The sequence below is a fragment of the Hermetia illucens genome, chromosome 1, assembly GCF_905115235.1.
Source record: "Hermetia illucens chromosome 1, iHerIll2.2.curated.20191125, whole genome shotgun sequence".
Taxonomy (NCBI): Eukaryota; Metazoa; Arthropoda; class Insecta; order Diptera; family Stratiomyidae; genus Hermetia; species Hermetia illucens.
The window spans coordinates 213,403,065-213,423,205 of record NC_051849.1 but is presented as its reverse complement, the minus strand read 5'-3'; the positions used below and the strand labels follow the sequence as shown (position 1 = coordinate 213,423,205).

The following is a 20,141-nucleotide window of genomic DNA, read 5'->3' as shown; positions in this document are numbered from 1 at the left end:
GCAAAACCCTCAAGTTCACCATCCAACGGAGCGAGAGGGAATGCTTTAAGCAGCTCTGTTCGGAAGCGGAGGTAAACTTGTGGGGGAGCGCGATTCAAAGGCCGATCATCTCCGCAGATCATGTGCCCTTCAATCTTGTTAAAAATATTCAAGGGTTATTCCTCCAGCAAGACAAGGCCATTGACAGATTCCAACGACCTCTGAATGTGACGGCAATACAGCCAGTCACCAGTTACGAGTGGCTGGGGATCTGCGCTAGAATAGGAGATAACAAAGTTTCGGGTCTGGATGGCGTACCGAATAGCGCCCTTAAACTTGTTGTGAGATTCAGACCGGACATGTTCGCTGAGTTATACAAAGCGTGCATGTCCGAGGGGATATTTTCTGGAAGCGACGGAAGTTAATACAACTGCCTGAGGCTGGTAAACCTCCAGTCTTTTGGACACTGTGCAGAATTTGCTAGAGTGAGTAATCTACTATAGATTATTTCCGGTTATTGATAGCCAGGGAGGCCTCTCAGATTGGACGTATGGGTTCCGTAAAATCAGATCAATCATTGCTGTCGTCAAAATGGTTACTGGCTTGGCCGAAGATCCAATCCACGGAAAGGTAGTATTAGAAAATTTTGCGTAGTGGTGACCTTCGGCATGAGAAATGTATTCAATTCGGCCAATTGGAACCTAATGCGGGAGTCTCAAGCGAAGATTGGTATTCTCGCATACCTTGCAGCTGCTGTCAACTGCTATTTACAAGAATGGAAGCTTGAAAGGTATGACACTGATGGCGGACCCCAGGAGTACGTTGTCTCTGCGGTTATCACACAGGGCTCCATACTGGGCCCATTGCTGTGGAACACCATGTACAACGATGTACTTCAGCTTCTCCTTCCGGAAGAGACTACGGTGGTGGATTACGCTGACGATGTAGCGCTGGTTGTAGCCACAAAGGATTTCGAAGGTACTAAGTTATACACATGGGTTAAGGGTTGGCTAGAGAGGTCTGGTTTGAAACTTGCAGACAAAAAATGGAGGCGGTCCTCATCACCAAGCGCTGTAATAGAAATTATGCCTGTATTCAAATTGGGAATGATATCATCACTTATAAGCCTCCCATCAAATACTTGGGAGTGATGATAGACGGGAAATTCAGTTATAAGCAGCATGTGCAGTATGCTTATAACAGAGCATCCACCGAAGTGTGGCCCTGCTAAGAGGGAACATGGGAAGGCCACGGCATGCTTCCAGGTTGCTTATAGTTAGGGTAGTGAGTTCGATCCTGCTCTATGCAACTCCAGTTTGGGGAAGCCATTGCATTTCGCATTTAACGCAAACAAACTGAGTGCAGTCTACAAAAGAACAGCCCTAAGGGTGTGCTGGACATTCAGCGCTGTCTGAGATGACGCAACATTCATCATCTCTGGAATGATCCCCACTGGCATCTTGGCAGATGAGATGACGAAACCGTCACGGTGGCATATGGGTCACACATTCGACTGGTGGAGCAGCGATATGGGCTTGCGGTCGACAGGCCATACAATATACTGCAAGTCAGGCAGCCAGTGGCTTTGTGTGGGGGGAAAATAAGTGGTGTATGTGTATACAGCTGCTACGCCCCACCAAGTTTGACACTGTTTGAATTCGAGCGAATGTTTGGTAATCTTGTTCTCGACGCAGTCGAAGTCCAAAGGTGATTGCTGGCTGATTTCAATGCTTGGGTCTTAGAGTGGGGTAGCAGAGAATCAAATGCTAGGGGGCGCAGTTTATTAGAAGCTTTTGCGCAGATGGACATGATAATATCTAACGAAGGTGCTGTAAACACCTTTCAGAAAGAAGGGTCAGGCTCGGTTGTAGACATGACCTGTGTCAGCCCTGCGCTGGCACGTCGTATGTCCTGGTGCATCAGCGAACGCTACACCCACAGCGATCACCAGGCAATCTTTTTTGAGGCATGTGTCGAGCCTCAGGGCAAAGAGCTACCATGCCCGAAACCGAAAACGATTTCAGGCTGGTCTGCAAAATCATGAGCAGACCTTCATAGAGGTGTGGTTAAATCAACCTGATAAAGCAGGCGTCTCTACGGAAAGACCCGTCCATCTGGCTCAATGCACCGCCCAAACATATTACGCGTCTATGCCTAGGAGGTGCTCATTCGCCAGTAGAAGACCAAACTACTGGTGGAATGATGAACTGACCGCCTTCGATCAGCCTGCCACCAAGCCAGAAGAGTGGCTCAGAGGGCGGTAGGTAGAGTCGATCAGAGACAAAATGACTGCGCCTATAAGACAGCCCGCAAAACCCTCAAGCTCACCATCCAGCGAAGCAAGAGGAAATGCTTTAAGGAGCTCTGCTCAGAAGCGGACGTAAACCCGTGGGGGAGTGCTTATAGAATCGTGATGGGGCGATTCAGAGGCCGCTCATCTCCGTAGATCACGAGTCCCACCCTCTTGCTGAAAATCATCCAGGGGTTATTCCCTCAGCAAGAGGAGAGGCAATTTCTCCAGTCACCAGAGACGAACTGCTGAAGATCTGCGGCAGAAGAGGAAACAATAAAGCACCGGGCCTGGATGGAGTACCGAATAAGGCCCTTAAGCTTCCCGTGAAATCCAGGCCAAACATGTTCGCTGAGTTGTTCGAAGCGTGCATGTCCGAGGGAATATTTCCGGCGGTATGGAAGCGGCAGAAGTTGGTGCTTCTTTCTAAGCCTGGTAAACCTCCAGGTGAACCATCGTCTAACCGACCCATATGTCTTTTGGACACTGTGGGGAAAATGTTAGAGCCGGTAATCTATAATAGATTACTCCCGGTTGTTGAGAGCCAAGGCGGCCTTTCAGATCGGCAGTATGAGTTCCGTATAGCCAGACCAATCATTGATGCCATCAAATTGGTTACTGACTTGGCCGAAGATGCAATCCACGGAAAGGGTGGTACCAGCAATATTGCGTGGTAGTAACCCTGGACGTGAAAAATGTATTCAATTCGGCCAATTGGAATCTAATACGCAAATCCCTAGCGAAGGTTGATATTCCCGCCTATCTAGCCGCTATTGTCGATAGCTATTTAACTGAAAGGAGGCTCTAGTACGACACTAATGACGGACCGCAGGAGTACGTCGTTTCCGTGGGTGTCCCGCATGGCTCCGTATTGGGCCCACTACTGTGGAACATCATGTACAACGATGTACTTAATCCTTCCCTTCCGGAGGAAGTCACAGTGGTGGGTTACGCTGACGACATAGCACTGGTTGTTGTCGCAAAGCATCTCGAAGATGCTGAGTTATACTCAAGAGAGGAAATCAGTGCTGTTAAAAGTTGGCTAGAGAGCTCAGGTCTGACACTGGCGGAGGAAAAAACAGAAGCGGTCCTCATCACGAAGCGCCGAGAAGAATCGGGAATCACATCATCACTTCCAAACCGACCATCAAATACTTGGGGGTGGTGATAGACAGGAAGCCCAGCTATAAGCAACACGTACAGTATGTTTTGCGATAGATCGTCCACTGCTAGTATGGCCGGGCTCATCCCTGCCCTGGAGTGTTGGAGAGACGGCACGGTGAGGTGAATTACAATCTCACTCAGTGGAGGATATCGCCAGTACCTGTTTCCATTTAAACTAGATACCTGACCCGATTGTCCAAGGTGCAATGAGTCCTGAAGGACCCAGAGCACGTATTCTTCCACTGTCCAAGATTTGTGGAAGAAAGGAAGAGCCTATAGGAGACTCTAGGAGAGGTGCTTGTACCAGAAAATCTGGTGCGAAGAGTGCTAGCATGCCAGGAAGGGTAAGATGAGATCAACTCCATGGCCGCATCTATTCGGAGCAGACTTCGAAAAGCAGAGGAGACTAGAAAAGCGCGGTTACATACCCCGCGTAGAGACGAAGGGTGATGAAACTAATGAGAGCTGCAATATCTTGTGGTGGTTCCATGGGGCTTGGAGGGAGTCGGGGGTGGTTCTGTGCTTTTAGTGGGTGAGAACCCCACACGTTGGCGTGACCAGGTCAGTGTCTTTTGAAGATTTCCACCTTCTTAAAAAAAAGACAGACAGACAGCCATTGAACCGATTTTAAATTTTAAAAAAGAAACCACGGGAAGAGTGTGTGGAATTCGTCTAGGGGTTTCGCGTAAAGGGGCTTTGGAAGGGTCAGGTAACTAGGGCAACTACGAAAGCTCTGCGTGTATCTTAAGTCTTACATTACTTCTTCCGTACTAGTTTAGGAATGCTAACTTTATAAGTTTTCTTCGCCGTTCATCTTAGATACAATACGTAGTGGCGCTATGTGAGCAACATAGCGCATATTGCAGCCCAGAGGCTGATCTCTGCGCCTCTTAGTCTGAATCATGACCGTGCGAATGGTCAGCATCGGCCAGAGTTCAGGCCGAATTGATTTACAGCTAAATAATTGCATTTCCAGTGATCTCCATAAATCTAGGTTAGTCTAATTATTCACCATGTTTACGTAATTCTAAACACCGATCCATACACATGAATGAAAACAAATTAAAATGCTGACCCAATCGAAAATAGATGCAAGCAGAAGAAGTAGAAGTAAAAAATCTTTAATTAACAATTACATACCAGTACAGGATTTTGAAATATCGCGTTGCTAATGAATGACCCCGGGGTCGACTCACCAGAAATCCCGTCCACGCCAATATTTTACTGTAGTTATCGCATCTGCACCCATCTACCAAGCAACCCACAAATTAATTCACATCACATGTGATGCCAGGACAGCTCTACATGAATTATTATCAAGCAAAAGTAAGTAATAGTGCAAACACCGTTTACGTACACACATCCACGTTGCCGTGATAAATTAAGAAGAAAAATTAACAGAAAATCGGACGATATGCCGGGTACGGGCAACTCATCAAAAGATACGAAAACAACAATGGAAACATGCAAAAATGATGGATGTGGTGTGAAAAAATCTGAAAATTGTGATGGTTTTTATCTTTTACTTTTCTGGTTCAGTTTAGTGTTTTTGTGGGACAATGTTTGTTGGGTTTTTAGTTTTTAAGATGGAAATGTTGTAGACATACGTTTGTTTGTTGCGTTTGTAGGTGGGAATTTATGGAAAAGGAAAAAACAGAAATGGAAAAAGATCAAACGACACTAATTAGATAACAACATCAAGAGATACATCTAAAGAAAAATAGAGACAGAAGTGAGATAGTGACACTGAGATTTTGTGATAAACACGACAATGACACACACAATAATGGTTTTGTGGTTAGGCTAGAGCCCGAGGACTCAGTACTACTTACTTTTGATGAAATAAGGGTGAGGGTTGGTGAGGATTCCTGAAATTTCAATGAAATGATTTTTTAATGAATTTCGATTGCTTCTGAAGATGGAGATCTAGGAGTGTCAAGGATTTAATTTTTTTTCGGTGACGTGCCAATTTATTTGTAAAGGTAACTGATTCCCGAAATACGGGTTTTGTTTAAATAATGAAATGGTTGAATTTTCGATGCCATCTCCGGAAGGAAGGGGAAGTCCCTCATCCTCGGAAATGTTCGGGAGCCTATGGAGCGGAAGAGGAAGGCCCTCCCTGTTCAACCTTGATAAAAACTTGTGGCTTTTAAGCCGTTTTCAAATAGTTATGATGCCCTGAAATATTTTTTTTTATACATTGGCCACTCGAAAATTAGAACTTGCAGAAAAGCTTGGCAATCTTTATCATGGAAATTAGAATAAGTGGTTCTAATTTCTGAGCTAGAAATTCGTTTTTCGTTTATTTGATATATCTATTTTTTATTATATTTCCAATATGTGCCCATATTATCGTTTCTATCCTTGGGTAGGGTAGGCGAATGTGCCTCAAAGGGTTTTCGACTCCCGTAATCGTAACCCGTGCGATTACCAACCAAACACCTCCTTCCCATTAGAGAACTAACCCTTCGGCACACTACTTCGGGCTAGCTTTTCCATTCTCCCCCTTTAGGAAGAAGCAAACCTTTGCCATCGTCAATCTTCTTCGCGAGAATAAGAACCTGAACGTAATGAATAAAGCTCCTCAATTTGCTAACAGCCCTCAGCATCTCTCTGACTCTGACAATGCTATACGAAGATCCCATCCCCATCCCAAATACCATCCCACCTCCGGCAAGAAAAATTTGTAATCAGCGTCGTTCGCCAACCCATCGCAGGTACATAGTCAAGGAATTGTGCCTTCCCACCTTTCTGCAGATAACACTGAAAACCTCCGAGCTCACTTAGAAGCTGCGATCTCCCACGGACCTAACTTTCCGCCTAGTCCATCTGCTTCTTGACTCATTTTCCCAGGAGAGTTACCACTTGTTTAGTGTATGTTGCTATTTTTCATGAGCAGCAACCTCGCTTGAGTCCTTTCCCTTGCGCTCACGAAGGGCAACGGGGATTATTCTGCGGTAGGCAAACAACACCCGCAACGCGTCTCATCTCTTTGCCTGTGCCAAACGCTTACGATACACCTCCTCACCAAGCTCCACGGCATGGTACAGAATGAACTGCATTGCATTTATAACAAGGCGTTGCATGTGAGGGTTCTTTTGGTGAATAGGCTAAGTAAATGCGTTTACGCACGAAGTGTTGGACTCCCACAACGGTGCGCTGTCAGACTACCATCCTAACAACTCCCGGTCATCAGAGAACTAGCCTGGAACTGTTTGACACATTACTTCGGGCTAGCAAGGAGAGCAACGGGGATCACTCCCACGATCACCATCACGACCGATTCTGAGACAGTGGGATAAACTGACGTCATTCGAAAACTACCCGTCTCTGTACTTGAGCACCTCCTTGTCAAGGGCATTGGCCCACAGCTCCGGGCCTTAGAGCAGAAACGATGCGTTGCTCCTATAAGGTGTCTCCTAGTAGATATAGGGCCCCCAACATTCGCCATTAGCCGACTCAAGGCCGAGACTCTAATTGCAGCCCTATCCGCAGCTGCTTCCATTTGCTTGAAGAAGCTCATCTTCGAGTCGAGCACTAAACCAAGGTATTTAACCGCTGGTTTTGACTTTATACTCAACTCGCCGATCGATATGGGGCGCAGGCTCGGGATTCTCTCTCTGGTCAAGTCATCCTGACGGTTTTTTCCAGTGCAAGGCTGAAACCAATGATCGGTCATCCATCCGCTTACCCGTCGCATCAATATACTAACTCTGTTTTGCGTCTGTTGAACAGTGCGTCCGGCAACTAGTGCCGCAACGTCATCTGTATAACTAACCAGACGTGGCTCTTCTGGCATGTCGAGGCTCAACAGACTATCGTAGTAAGCGTTCCTATGATGGATCCATGTGCTACTCTTGAAGTGACCTCCATCCTCCTCTGGCTCTTTAGCATCTCACAGAACAGGAAGCAGTAATATCCGCAAGAGATAGCTTGGCACGTGGGATGAGTTTTCTAATGTGCTTAGCGTATCTGTTCATTGTGCATTCCTGACACCGTTCATTATGAGGGGTACTATCCGCAACACCTCCACAACAGAATCTGCTGTGGGTCTTCTCCCTGTTCTAAGCCCGAACTGTCTTGGGGATAAGTCCTGGGCAGCGCTTCTCTAGAATTTTCCCGGCCTTGTCAAGCATACACAGCGGCCGGTATGCAGACGGGAGCTACGGGTCTCCTTTTCCCTTGCTGAGTCTGGTCGTCTTCCAGTGAGAAGGAAAAATGCCCTCCTTCAAACAAACGTTGAACGTCCCAAGCAGCAAGTCTGGCCGTTGGCAAAGCACCAGATTGTAAACTTCCGCCGGGTTGCAATCAGGATCTGGCGCCTTCCTTTTTTTTATGATGGGAACAACGTACCATGCGGTCCATCTGGTCGGTATTTAGTATGCGGGGTTTACGCAGAGCCCCGATTTTCCGGGTGACAAGCTTATAGTCAACCTCAATGACCAGGTTCTTCTAGCCATGAGCTTTGCTTTTATTTATCGCGCTGCAGAGTTTTCTCTTTGCTGATCTATATTTTACCTTTATTGTGTATGCCTCCTCGTTGGCGTGTAATCGTTGTGCCAAACGGCGGAGCTTATGACAGTCAACAATTCTGCCGTCCACCAATGTATAGAAGGTTTTTCACAGCTTTGGCCCCCCGGGGCATGGAAACCTCATATGTTGTTGTTATCAGGTCCACCATTAAAGTTACAACGGTGTCAGCTGCGACGCTACCACCCTCTGGAGCGCCCTCCAGCGCGGCTGTGCCTGCTCCAAGAGCTTCGACGAACTTCCCAATGCTCATCCTCGCGATATTCCACAGGCAGGGGAAGCGTCGGGTTGGTGCACGAGGGCAAGTAGCGTCAATCACTTCGAACACGATATACTGGTGATCACTAGCCGAGAAGTCTTCCAGAGATTTCGACGCAAAAGTGATGTCAGGAATGCTTCCTTCACAGCCTGGGCGCCGAAATTTTGGTGTGAATCCGGTATTTAAAATATGAGCTCGGTTCACGCCGCTGTTTCCAGAATCCGTTTCCCGCTGAAGTCTGGCTGAGGCATGCCCCATTCTAGGGCTCCAGCATTAAAATCACTGCCTACCAGGATTTGCCCTTGTGTGCCCGAAACGGCTTCCTCCAGAACTTCAAGCCGGCTCTGAAAGTCCGGCATCGTCTCATTCGGCGTCAGGTAAACGAAAAAAAAACCTTATTCCTGAACATTGAATCCAGAACACGAAGTCGAACGTCGTCCCGAACCCAGATGGCAACGTTATACGATACGTCGAGATGCCATGACGCCGGGTACCTCCGCAGCGAATGCGCTGGCAACTGGTGAGCCGTTGTACTCCGGTACATGTTGATTTGCAGAATGCGAATGGGCCCTTTCAAGTTCCACCGTAAAGATTGTACATCGGCCTGAGCCCGCAGTGTGTGCGAGGCTCTCACTAAACACGCCAGGGTCCCTGTAGGGAACGCAACTTTCGCTTACACTGCAGATCTTTGCTTGGTGACCTACCTGGCTGCATCTACCGCATGTTGTTCTCCTGTCCAGTCCGTTGCAAGTTGTTGACGTGTGTCCATAGTCCAGACACCTGTTGCACTTGATGGGGATTATCCGCATTCGTGCCCTGCATACTACCCATCCAATTTTGAGTTTCTCGTTGGTAAGAAGTTTCCTGGCATATTGCTCGGGGGTTTCCACCACGGCGAGTTTTTGTCCTCGCGCATTTATAGAGGTAATACCTAACCGGGCATTGGTTACCTCTGGACATTCACGTTTTATGGCCTCCCCCACTACGACCTATTCTGTGAGGCAGTGAAGATTTCGGATTTCTCGAGAGCATATAGGCTCCAGGCTAGAAACAAGAGCCTTCTCTCCCAATAGCCCGTTGACTGCTTCGTAGAACGTACTCTTGCTAGTCGTTCTCGGGGCGAGCTCGACTTCGCCACCCTTCGTTTTCCGTATGGAGGACATCTCTCCTCCGATGTCTTCGGGCTTCATCCTATAGTGGATTTCACTAAGGACTTCCGCAAATGTCTTGCCTTCCGTCGGCTTAATGAGCAGAACACCTGGAAACTACTTTGATAAAGTCTCCTTGAGGCATGTCGTCTTTCCGCTTTTTCTCCAGTTTGCTTTGCAGTAGGCTATCTGGGATCCATTTGTGTTCTCAGCGGGAGTGCGGTTGTTTCTCCTTTCCAATCGTTTTCCGCTGCTCTCCATGTTCGCCTATAGAAGGAGGTGCGATCCAATAGTTCCTCCATTTCCATTAGCCTGTTTTTTGATGCCTTTGCTGGCGTTCTTCTGGAGGAACATTAGAGGTAGGCACCTCTAATTGCGGCTTAATTTGTTCGACAAAGTTCATCTTCGGGTGGAGGTACTCAACCATTGGTTTCAACTCCATTATGGACTCCCCAATTGAGACGAGACGCAGAGTCGAGATTCTCTCTTTAGATTAGGTAACTATTTCGGCGCGCCTCATCAGTCTATTTTTCGTTACAAATGGTCCCACGTTGGGCGCTATTTATAACGAAAAATATACTCTGAATGGTCGCTTGATCGACCCACGTTGGGCGCCATTTGTAGCGAAAAATAGACCCTGGATGGTCTATTAACCATTACAATGTCAATTTTTCGTTACAAGAGGCCAGAGGGGCCTGGGCCCACTCGCGTACAGGATAGTGCCGACCGCGAAGAGACTTTCTCCCAATGCGGGAAGACCATTGTCGCTAGGGAGAAAGGGCGGGCCTACGCCAGCCTGTGTTACCGTTGGCGTAGGGAAGAAATTTATAGGAAGCAGGGCAATATCGTGGAAGAAGATGTTCAAAAGTTTTTGGCCTAAGATGGAGCCTTGAGTCTACAGGGAAGTTGATGGAGTGAAGTCCGTCGAAGTGCACGTGACAAATTCTGTTGGTGAGGAAGTTTACAAGAATTCTACATAAGGGGAGGAGGCAATTAGTCTGGATTAGCTCTTTCCAAACTAAATCGAATGCCTTTTGTTTTCCAAATGGTTGAGGATGTGGTTTTGTAGGTAAAGGATTGCTTGTTCGGTGGATCTGAGGTGTTCGAAGCTGAATTGATTTAGTGAAATAATAGAGGAATGATGCCTGCTGAGGTGGATTAGTAGGATACGTTCGAACCAACCCTTCCTAGAAATAAATATTAGGAGAGCTGATTTTCAGGATTCAGGGAAGTCCCCGTAATTCAGGCAGTTGTTGATTAGAACGATGAGACGTTCACTAATGCTGGGCACACACGTCCGTAATATGAAGCAGGAGGTACTGTCAGGACCGGATGATTTTCTTTTGTTAGACCGGATGATTGCAAGTTCAGCTTCTTCTTGGGAAGTAAATAAGGGGGCGAACGAGCCGATTTTGACCATGTCAGCTGTGAGAAAAAGGGCACAGGTAGGACCCTTCCAAACTCAACATTTCATCGTTGACAGCAGTGGCGACTGTCGAGTTCCAGATGGGGTCTGCAGGCGACCTGGCTCTGAATGAGTGACTGAAATAGTCTACGTAGGTAGATATTTTTTCGTTCGGGGAGTAGAACCTGAGGTTTCCCATTTTTAGTTGACGTTGAGAAACTTTTTTCATCAGCGAGTCAATTAGTTATTGAAAAAACTTAGGGGCCAGGTTTGAGGGACTTGAGAAGTTTCTTGTAGGAGGCATTCAGTTTGGATCTAATAGCTCCATCAATTTTGCTGGACAGGTTTTTAATGATCTCGGAGATGAGACGGTAGTCAGCATTGCATCTGGTACGTAATCGATGGAATAATTGTTTCCTTTGCTACAGGAGTCTGTTCCTGTTGCGGATAAGATGTTGATTGAGCAGGAAGAGTATCTGTATTTATAGGAGCCAAGCTATTCAGAGGCAGGGTTGAATTTCCTAATGTAAATTGCGAGGGTTTGAATACGCGTTTTGTCCAGGGGAGGACCCACTGCACTGGACCCAATTTGTCAGATTGAAGGGTTTGCATTTGTATGGACGGGGGAGGGAGGGGAGAATTTGCTGTAAATGCATAGAGAGACTAAGGGCATGATAGTCGGACTGACCTGCCAGTGAGGAGCAACTAGCGTCACACGCTGAGAGATTGGACGAGATTATAAAGCCGTCTGGGATGAAGAACCTACGAGGAAAGGTTGGTACTTCCACATTAATGATATCCCCGCTATGAAATGGGCCTGACTAGAACCAATCAACGAAAACTTTGCCGTTTTCCTTATTAACTAAGTCGCCCCAAGTTACATGCCTGGGTGGAGGTCACCTCCAAGCAGGAAAGCGTCAAAACTGACCGCGATTTCTCAGACCCGCCGTCTCTCCTGACAAGCAGTGTCGCTTCTGCTAGCAGGCAGTTTGAAGCAAGCAAATCCAATGGGGGATGGTATTTGCCCTTACTCCCAATTTGACTAGGATGGATGTGTCTCTGCCCGGGGCACTGCGGAATTGATATATCCGAGAACGTGTAGTTTAATATTGGGAGCTCTGGTCTGATTTCGTTTAGGAGAGCAAGATTGTGGTTAGTTTTTTCGAGCAACTTGTGAAGAGCAAAATGAGCGAATTAATATTGAGTGTGAGCAACTTTATTTTTGGTTGTCTAGAAATTTGAAGAGGAATTGTAAGTATCCTTCGGGTCTATTTTCAAAGGAGAGACGAAGGTAGTTCTGATAGAAGCCAGAGATTGTGGTTCTGCAGAACTCCACTTAGGAGCGAATATACATGGTCATCATTTGTCATATTTAGGTTGAAAAAATCATTTGGATGGTTTGGTCATCTCTCCATTCTGTAGGAAGACACTTATCCACAGGAAATCAAAACGCATGAAGCTTTTACTTAATAATTTCTAAAACTGAACCACCGACCTTGACCCCAATAGATGATGCCGTGTTTCTACTAGCCTAGTTCTGCTCGTCACAAGAGGGTAGATCTATGCATTCAAACTAAGCTGAATCTGCCGAAGAACCTTCTAAGACTCTGGTCTGGACTGAGGTCTATAGTTAGTTTAGTTAACTGGGGGGAGCCGCAGCTCCGAGCACTCAGGCCATTATTAGGCCCCCCGTAAGTTGCCTATTCAATGGCTTCCCGCCTACGGTGTTCGCAGGCTTTAGCGAATCTGAGAACATTCTCAAGAGGCAGAGAGTGTGCAGATTCTTCATTGAAGAAAACCTTGCCAAGGTGTCTTCGTCTGAGATCTGAGGATGCCGGGCAGCTGCATAAAAAGTGCAGGGCCGTCTCCTCCTCCTCCTCACATTGGCTGCACACAACCGAAACCACTATCCCAATCTTTTCCATATGGTAGTTTATGGGGCAGTGTCCTGTCAAAAGCCCTACTAGGGTTTTCATGTTCCACTTCTTAAGGGTCAACAAAAATGCCGCTCTAGTGGCCCTAGGCTCCTTCACAAGGATTTTCGCTTGCCGGCAAGAGTCCAAATTTCTCCAGTCGGTTGCGTGAATCCTTGCAATTTTACCCTTCAGAGTAGACTTGACAGTAGATGGTCGGATTCCAAGAGCTGGTTCTGGCCCCACCATTGCGGATCCAGACCCTCGGCGAGCCAGTCTGTCAGCCTCCTCATTACCGGCGATGTTAGAGTGCCCCGGCACCCACATCAGGAATGTTTCGTTCAGTCGGTCAAGTTTCAGCAGTACCTGATGACAACTCCACACCAACTGGCTTGATATGTTGTTGCCATTTAGCGCTGATAATGCGACCCGACTGTCGGAACAGATTCGAATGGTGCGACCCCTCCATTTTTGTCGCAGACATTCTTCTGCTGCCAATGAAACGGCATATAACTCCGCCTGGAATATGGTCATCATTTTTCCGAGGGGCCGGGCCAGTTCTATAATCGGATTCTCCGAGAACACGCCTGCACCCGATCCATCCTCCGTGACTGACCCGTCGGTGAAGATTATTAGGTCTGTAATCTGAAAAGACTCATGGCCACTTGTCGACCATTCTTCTCTTTCGGTGATTACGACAGTGTGTGTCTTTTCAAAGACCAATCTGGAAACTATATGATCGGTCGGCATCAGGGCTACCGGATGTTTTTCAAGGAATTTCCAGATAGACGCATGCCCGTTGGATTGGCCGCCTTTCCACGCCTCAATGGTATGGAGCCTATATGCGTCGTTAGCCGCTTTCCGTTTCACCTTCAAGTGAATGGGGGGTAAATTTAGGATAGCTTCAAGTGCCGCAGTCGGCGTAGTACTCATTGCTCCAGTAATACTTAGGCAACCAAGTCTCTGAATCTACGTTAGCAGCTTCCTGCTGTTAGCAAAGTTCAGTCTTGGCCACCAGACGATGCATGCATACATCAAAATGGGCTTTATTATGGATGTATACATCCAGTATATCCATTTGGGTGAAAGTCCCCAGGTCTTACCTATCGCATTCCTACAGCACCAGAGCAATCTGCAGGATTTCTGGTATTGTTCCTGGATATGATGCTTCTACGTTAGCTTGGAGTCGAAATGTACTCCTAAGTACTTGACTGTTTGTGTCTGCTGGATTTCCGCCCCTGCTAAGGTGGGTAGCGTGTAGCTGCCCCACCTGACGTTCCTAGTGAACATAACTAGTCCAGTCTTCCTAGCGTTCACCGTGAGTCCATTGCGGAGGCACCAGCTGTGGATTACATGCAGAGTTGCATTCAAACGGTCACATACTGTGTCTGCAAGCTTACCGGTAATTATTACGGCTAGGTCGTTAACAAATGCTTGCGCGAAGGCTTTTTGTCCTCTAGGAGCCACAGCAGGGTATCCATCACCAAGAGCCATAACAGTGGAGAGAGAACCCCTCCCTGTGGGCAGCCCCTCAGACATCCTGCTTCAATAGACTTCTGGCCGACCGATATGTGGACTTTTCTCCACTCTAGCATGTGAAGGGTCCAACTGATTAGCAGCGGTTCGATTCCATGCTGTCTTGCCGCATCACAAATTGCCGCGAATGAGGCATAATTGAAGGCACCTTCGATGTCCATGAATGCGCCTAAGGCCATCACATAGGTCGTTAACCAGGTTAGCCTGGAAGTCTTTGGAGACTACCATGCAGGTGCGGGGTCGATCGCTTCCATTGGCATACAATAGGTCAGCATGTTGGAAGTTTAGGCCCCTGACTGCCCCACCAACAACCCACGGTTCTTGTATGACTGAGGTCTATGCTCTTCAGGATTACTAACACTCAATGCTAATCTAAATATCACGCTAGTTTCTAGTGTGAAAATATGTATGTTATTTCGGTGCAGTACCTGCTCTTTTCCTATCATTTACACATAAAGGGTGCTATCAGTTCCATGGTTAATTTTTTTCCATTGCAGATATGCACTCCACCCAACTCCAAATTAAGATAATTTTTCTGTATATGTTGACAATATCGTATCTAGTTTCTTATCGTTCAAAGTGAGTAGGAGTTAGCCCTATTGGGTCAACTAACGCTTGCTTTTCCCACTCATCATCATATTCAGATATGACAAAAAAACGGCACTAAGCCAATGAATTCTATCGACCTGAGAACATCACCAATCATCCTCCTCCGATATCGGAAGGTGTACCCAACAAATGAAGACATCCCCGGGATAATCGCCTTTTCCGTGTGAAAAGATATCACGTTCAACATATAATAGACACGTTTCGTTCTAGTCTCATCCAGTATCGATAGAGATAAGTCAAAGGCGAAGGCGACCGTCCGTCAACCAATTTTCCCATTTCAGAAAGATGACGATGCCAGAATAGATGTATAGAGTGGAACCCCGACCAAGACGACAAAAATCACCACGAATGTCGGAACCGCTACAATTCAGAGGCTATACGTAAAGAAGCCGCCAAAAAAAGCGAAAAGAAAAAGAAAAGTCATCAAGCACTTTTGGGGGCAATCTGACACGTATGATTAGTTATCATGTCATCAAGTGACATGCGGTGTCAACTACTGTCAAAGTTTTCGTTTATTTTGATTGATTAATTATTTTTTTTGCTGATATACACGAAAGGCGTTCGTGGATTTCAAGAGGTTAACGCCGGTTACATTAAGGGGCAAACAAATGTGGTATTTTGTAAATGAGAGTTTAAATTGGGAAGCTATTTAACTGTTGAATTAAGTGGTCATTATCTATGCGTGTACACTGAAGGTAGATGGAATGGCGGCACTTTCATGGAAGGAGTTGAAGCTCATTGCTAAGAACCGATTTTTAGAATGAAATGTTCTAACACACTTCAAGGCCCTGATCCAATTGGATTGTTGCGCTAACGATTATTATTATTATGCATTTTCAAATGACAGGATCAATAAGTTTTTAACTGAAAGCAAAGAAACCTTGTTGGAAGGTCTTCTCATCTCACTGAATACCCTTTTAAAAAATGGACAATTTAATCCTTTGGCAAAAACTGAACATTGGGGTCGAAAAAATCATCAGTTGGTTGGTCTACTTTTGGCATTAATTCTGCTAAAGATTTAACCTCAAGATACACATGAAGAATGAAATGGAGATACTATATATTCCCGCATGATTCCCACCCTCTATGCTCTCCTGTTCACCTGCCTCCCAACCCCAAATTCAACTCTAATCGAATTGAACCGAACATTGTCCACTGTGTGTAGAAAAATTTCGCCCATATCTAATCATCTTTTGTGGCTAACCGTTAAAATTTTTCAAAAATCAGATTGGCCATTCTTTGATACTTAATACGGCGCCTCCTCCACAGCTAATGGCCAGCGTTGTGTTATAAAAAAATGTCGACTGAATGACGAGTGAAAATGACCGCCCAATTGGCTTTGATTATTCATTTGGTGCAAATTCAAGTTAATGGGATGACTTTTAAGACTTATTCCTTTCGTAATTTTCTTAGATATGAAGTGGACATGGAGAAGTAGATTACCAATTTACTGGCGGATATTTGTTTACTGTAAATCGGAAATTTAAAATTTTGAGGGATATCATGCTAGCTATAACTACATAAACAAGTCATGGCCATTGTTTCCTAAATGCCCCTTTATTATTGCTGAAAACGGATTACGGTCTATAAAATCATGAAGGATGGTTGCTACGGACGACGCTAGAAGCATCTGTCCTTAAGAAATAAACTTGTAGCGGTTCATACCTTGGAAACTCCGCCTTTTATTCAGATGGTATGCAGGTTCCAAACTCAGATAAAAGGTTTCAGGCAAGTAGTAACTTCGGTAAAATTAAAATGCGGAAATTAGGAAAAAAGATAAAAACAATAATTTGAGTAACTTCACTACGCTAAATCGAACAAGACTATAATACAAGAGGAGCAACCTCAACGGCAAAGGGGCACGGAATCTCATCGTGCACCTTTCGGTAGGGACGAGATAAGTGAGTAGTATTGGTGTGTCGGTAAGTTGATATTGCCTAGATAGTTTTCTTCTGTGCTCTTCTTATCTTATCTCAGCAGGAAACGGATATATCTAGAAGATGGATCTTGGATGCATCTACTTATTCCCTTCTCACCTCCTAGGAGAGCAAACGTGGATCTATTGCCGAGAATGTTGTGTGAAAAACTTTAAATTCTGAATTTTGCTCGCGCAACTCCCGTCGCAGCTGAAGGTGTGCAAGACTTTTCCGTCTCCATGAAATTTCAAAGAATGTGTTGGGAGTTGAATCTCCTGTGTATAGTCTTATTGGCTAAATTCTAACTCACTTCACTGTCAATTAAGTCTCGGAATATTCTAGGGTATCCACTTCCGTCGAGCTGGTATTCTCACTGGTAAGATGGAGCCCTTTGGAAGAGATGCAACATATTTTCGCTCTGCAAGAAACTCGATGGGCTCGGTGGACATCTAGAAAGTAAGTATACTTTTCCATCTCCTCCTTCACATTTTCTTTCGAACCTTTGCGAACCTTTCCCTGCCTACATGAAATTTCAGGTAAGTGAACAGATGGTGTTCTGAATGCGCCTTGTCAGGGGAATGGTCCAAACAAGCCAGAGGGTTGTCTCGTAGCGTTGGGCGTGGTAGGTCTGGAATTATCAAACAGGAAGCAGTCTTCCTTGCTAGCATTCCTCTTTTTTTATTCCGAATTGGTTTTTCAAATTTTATTAGGGTCTAGGAGTATCTTGAGCGATGATGGTATCTTTTTCAACTTGATTTTCAAGCAAAATTATGAGTATTTAGGGGATGTAAGACAATAAATGCGATTTCACTTTCACGATCTCGACCTCATGCCCCAGGTTCGAATACCGAGTATAGTCACGGATGTTTGTGATTATCTTTTCAGGAGTTTAGGTTAGTCCAACGGAACAACGGTTTCCTCTCCTGTTTTTTTCTAAAAAAAAGCCTTTATGGTTCTAGGACACAGATGCCATTGGCTTTCGGACTGAAAAGGTCTGACGTCATTATTGAGATTGCGGTTTGGCTTCAGGCATGTAGCGGGCAACCCCCATGAACAGTTTTAACCTCATTAAAAATCCCAAGTTGAATTTTTCTTTTTACATCGAGGTAGCAAATGCCGGCATGAGTTTCACACTTGGCGGGAGATTGAATTGATATTTTTGGCAAGAGATGATCCTAGATGAAGGGTTTTCAACATAATAACCTCGAATTGGTCTCGATTTCAAGGAGTGGAGTTAGGCTACATGGCAGCGTTGCTAACATGTCGAAAAGCGATTTCCTACAGTTGTAAAACCCTCACACTTACTTTCTGGATGCACCTTGTATAACCTCCTGTGGTTTGGTGCCCTGGTACCCAAAACACTCATGCTTTTGGCATTGCCGTCTTTGAGGGTTTCTGTGAAGCCAGACTGGATATCGGCATTCAATATAGAAACAAATAGAAGAAAAATCGTAGACCCATATCGCGCGCTTACCGTACAACATCAAACGAAGCAGCATGTGTGATAGCAGGCATGGTCCCCATCTATGGGAACGAGGGTCGACGCATCTATAATCAATCAATCCATCGGCAATGCTGTACCTTACGTTGGCAATAAGCACCAAGTGAAGCGATTTTGGAGTCGTAAAGGAAAAAGACGGCAGACTCATAGGATAATTCCAGATGTCTCAAAATGTATCAAATGGAGGCAGAGTGAAGGTAAGCGGACACGGAAGGTACCGAGCATACCTTTATCGCTTCGGGCATGACGACTTCCCATGTTGCCCATCATTGGAGATGATTCGGAAGGATGAGGGGCATGTTGTTTTTAAATGCCCGAGGTTCACCACACACAAAGCCTGGGAAAAAATGAACGTCGCGGCGCGGTTGTCAACCGAGAACATTATGAATTAAATGAGGAGCGTTCGTAACTAATCTTGCCCCGGGACGTAAAACCGAAATGGCAGTTCCACGGTGTAAACGAAGGAGGAGTAGAGTAAAAGTCTCACATAACCGTATGAGAGGAGCCAGGGGTACGCTTTGAGCCCTTCCACCTGAAAACGCCAAAAAAGATAGACAGATAGGCGGACGGACAGGGATACAGACAGATAGACATTGAGCCGATTTTAATAAGGTTTCGTTTTAACAACAATGTCTTAAAGAACATGCCATTTCCATACATGCTTGGCGCTCCATATTGGATGTCTCCTAATATTCTTCTTATTTGTGATGTATAAAGTCCGTCATGCACATACAGTTCGGCCCATCGGTTACGCAGGAACAATCCAAAATGCATCCACCCACCAGTTGATCTGAATCCACGTACTGGCAAGCTGTAACATCATTAGTTCAACTTTGGACGTGGAAGGCCTTGAAACAAGAATTTGAGATATTTCTGTGTATGAGCATTTATCAAAAATGTTCATTAGCGATAAAGGTGCCCACAAAATTCTCGCTCACAGCCTAAACAAACCTGAAATCATCGCTAATGAGGCCAGATAAAAACAGCAGGATCACTCTCGAGATCATTCGACCCCAACAACGGTCTAAGACCAGCGGATGTCCGATTATGCGTCTTCTTTAACCTGGCCCTTGAAAAAGTGATCCGTGATGCTAAGGTAAATGTGAGGGGTACGATCCTCTTTAAGTTCACCCAACTACTGGCCTCCCTGACGATATCGACATCATGGGGATCAAGGGAACTGTTCCGATTGAAACGCCTCACCATAGGGTCAAAGCTCTTACTGTACAACGCAATGATCTTGTCAGTCCTTATGCATTCCTCAGAGGCTTGGGTTCTTAGCAAGAAAAATTGCGAACTCTTGGCCGCGTTCGAGAGAAGAATACTCCGATGAATTTTTGGCCCTTAAATGAGATTGAACGATTCCGTAGTCTACATAACGACGAAATTTATGAGCGATACCATGACCGTCAGGTTATGGATAAAATCCGACGGGTCACTTAATCCAGCCCGGAAAGCCTATAAGGAAAATATCTTTGGTTGAAAAGGAAGACGAGGCAGACCTTGCCTGAGATGGAGCCATGGCGTAGGTCAGGACACCAGACAGCTTTTAGGGATATCGAATTGGTTGACCTCGGCGTAAAACCGAAATATCTGGAGTTCCTTATTAAGGCAGTCCTAGACCGGATGCCGGTTGATGCGCCGTTGATGATGATGGTTGAAGGAGTGTTTCCCGCCCAGTGGAAAAGGCCTAGGTTAGTTCTGCTACCGAAGTCCCAAAAACAACCTGGCGCAACCACTTCATATCGCCCTATCTGTCTTTTAGACACTATGGGAAAGATGTTGGAGTGGCTGTACAAAAGGCTGGCTCCGATCGTCAGGCTAACAGGTGGTCTTTCGGAGCCGCAATGTGGGTTTTGCTGAGCACAGTCCGCGGTCGAGCCAATAGCAA

The 20,141-nt window shown here is 45.8% G+C and overlaps 1 protein-coding gene across 2 annotated transcripts in view; it reads right to left on the bottom strand.

The window, feature by feature from the left end:
- Positions 1-20,141, bottom strand: part of LOC119660736 (voltage-dependent L-type calcium channel subunit beta-2) — a 490,674-nt gene that overhangs the window by 318,138 nt on the left and 152,395 nt on the right. For both annotated transcript variants that reach the window (XM_038069443.1, XM_038069434.1), the window contains one exon: positions 5,266-5,301. In XM_038069443.1, coding sequence (XP_037925371.1) covers positions 5,266-5,301 — 36 coding nt within the window. The remainder of the gene's footprint in view (positions 1-5,265; positions 5,302-20,141) is intronic.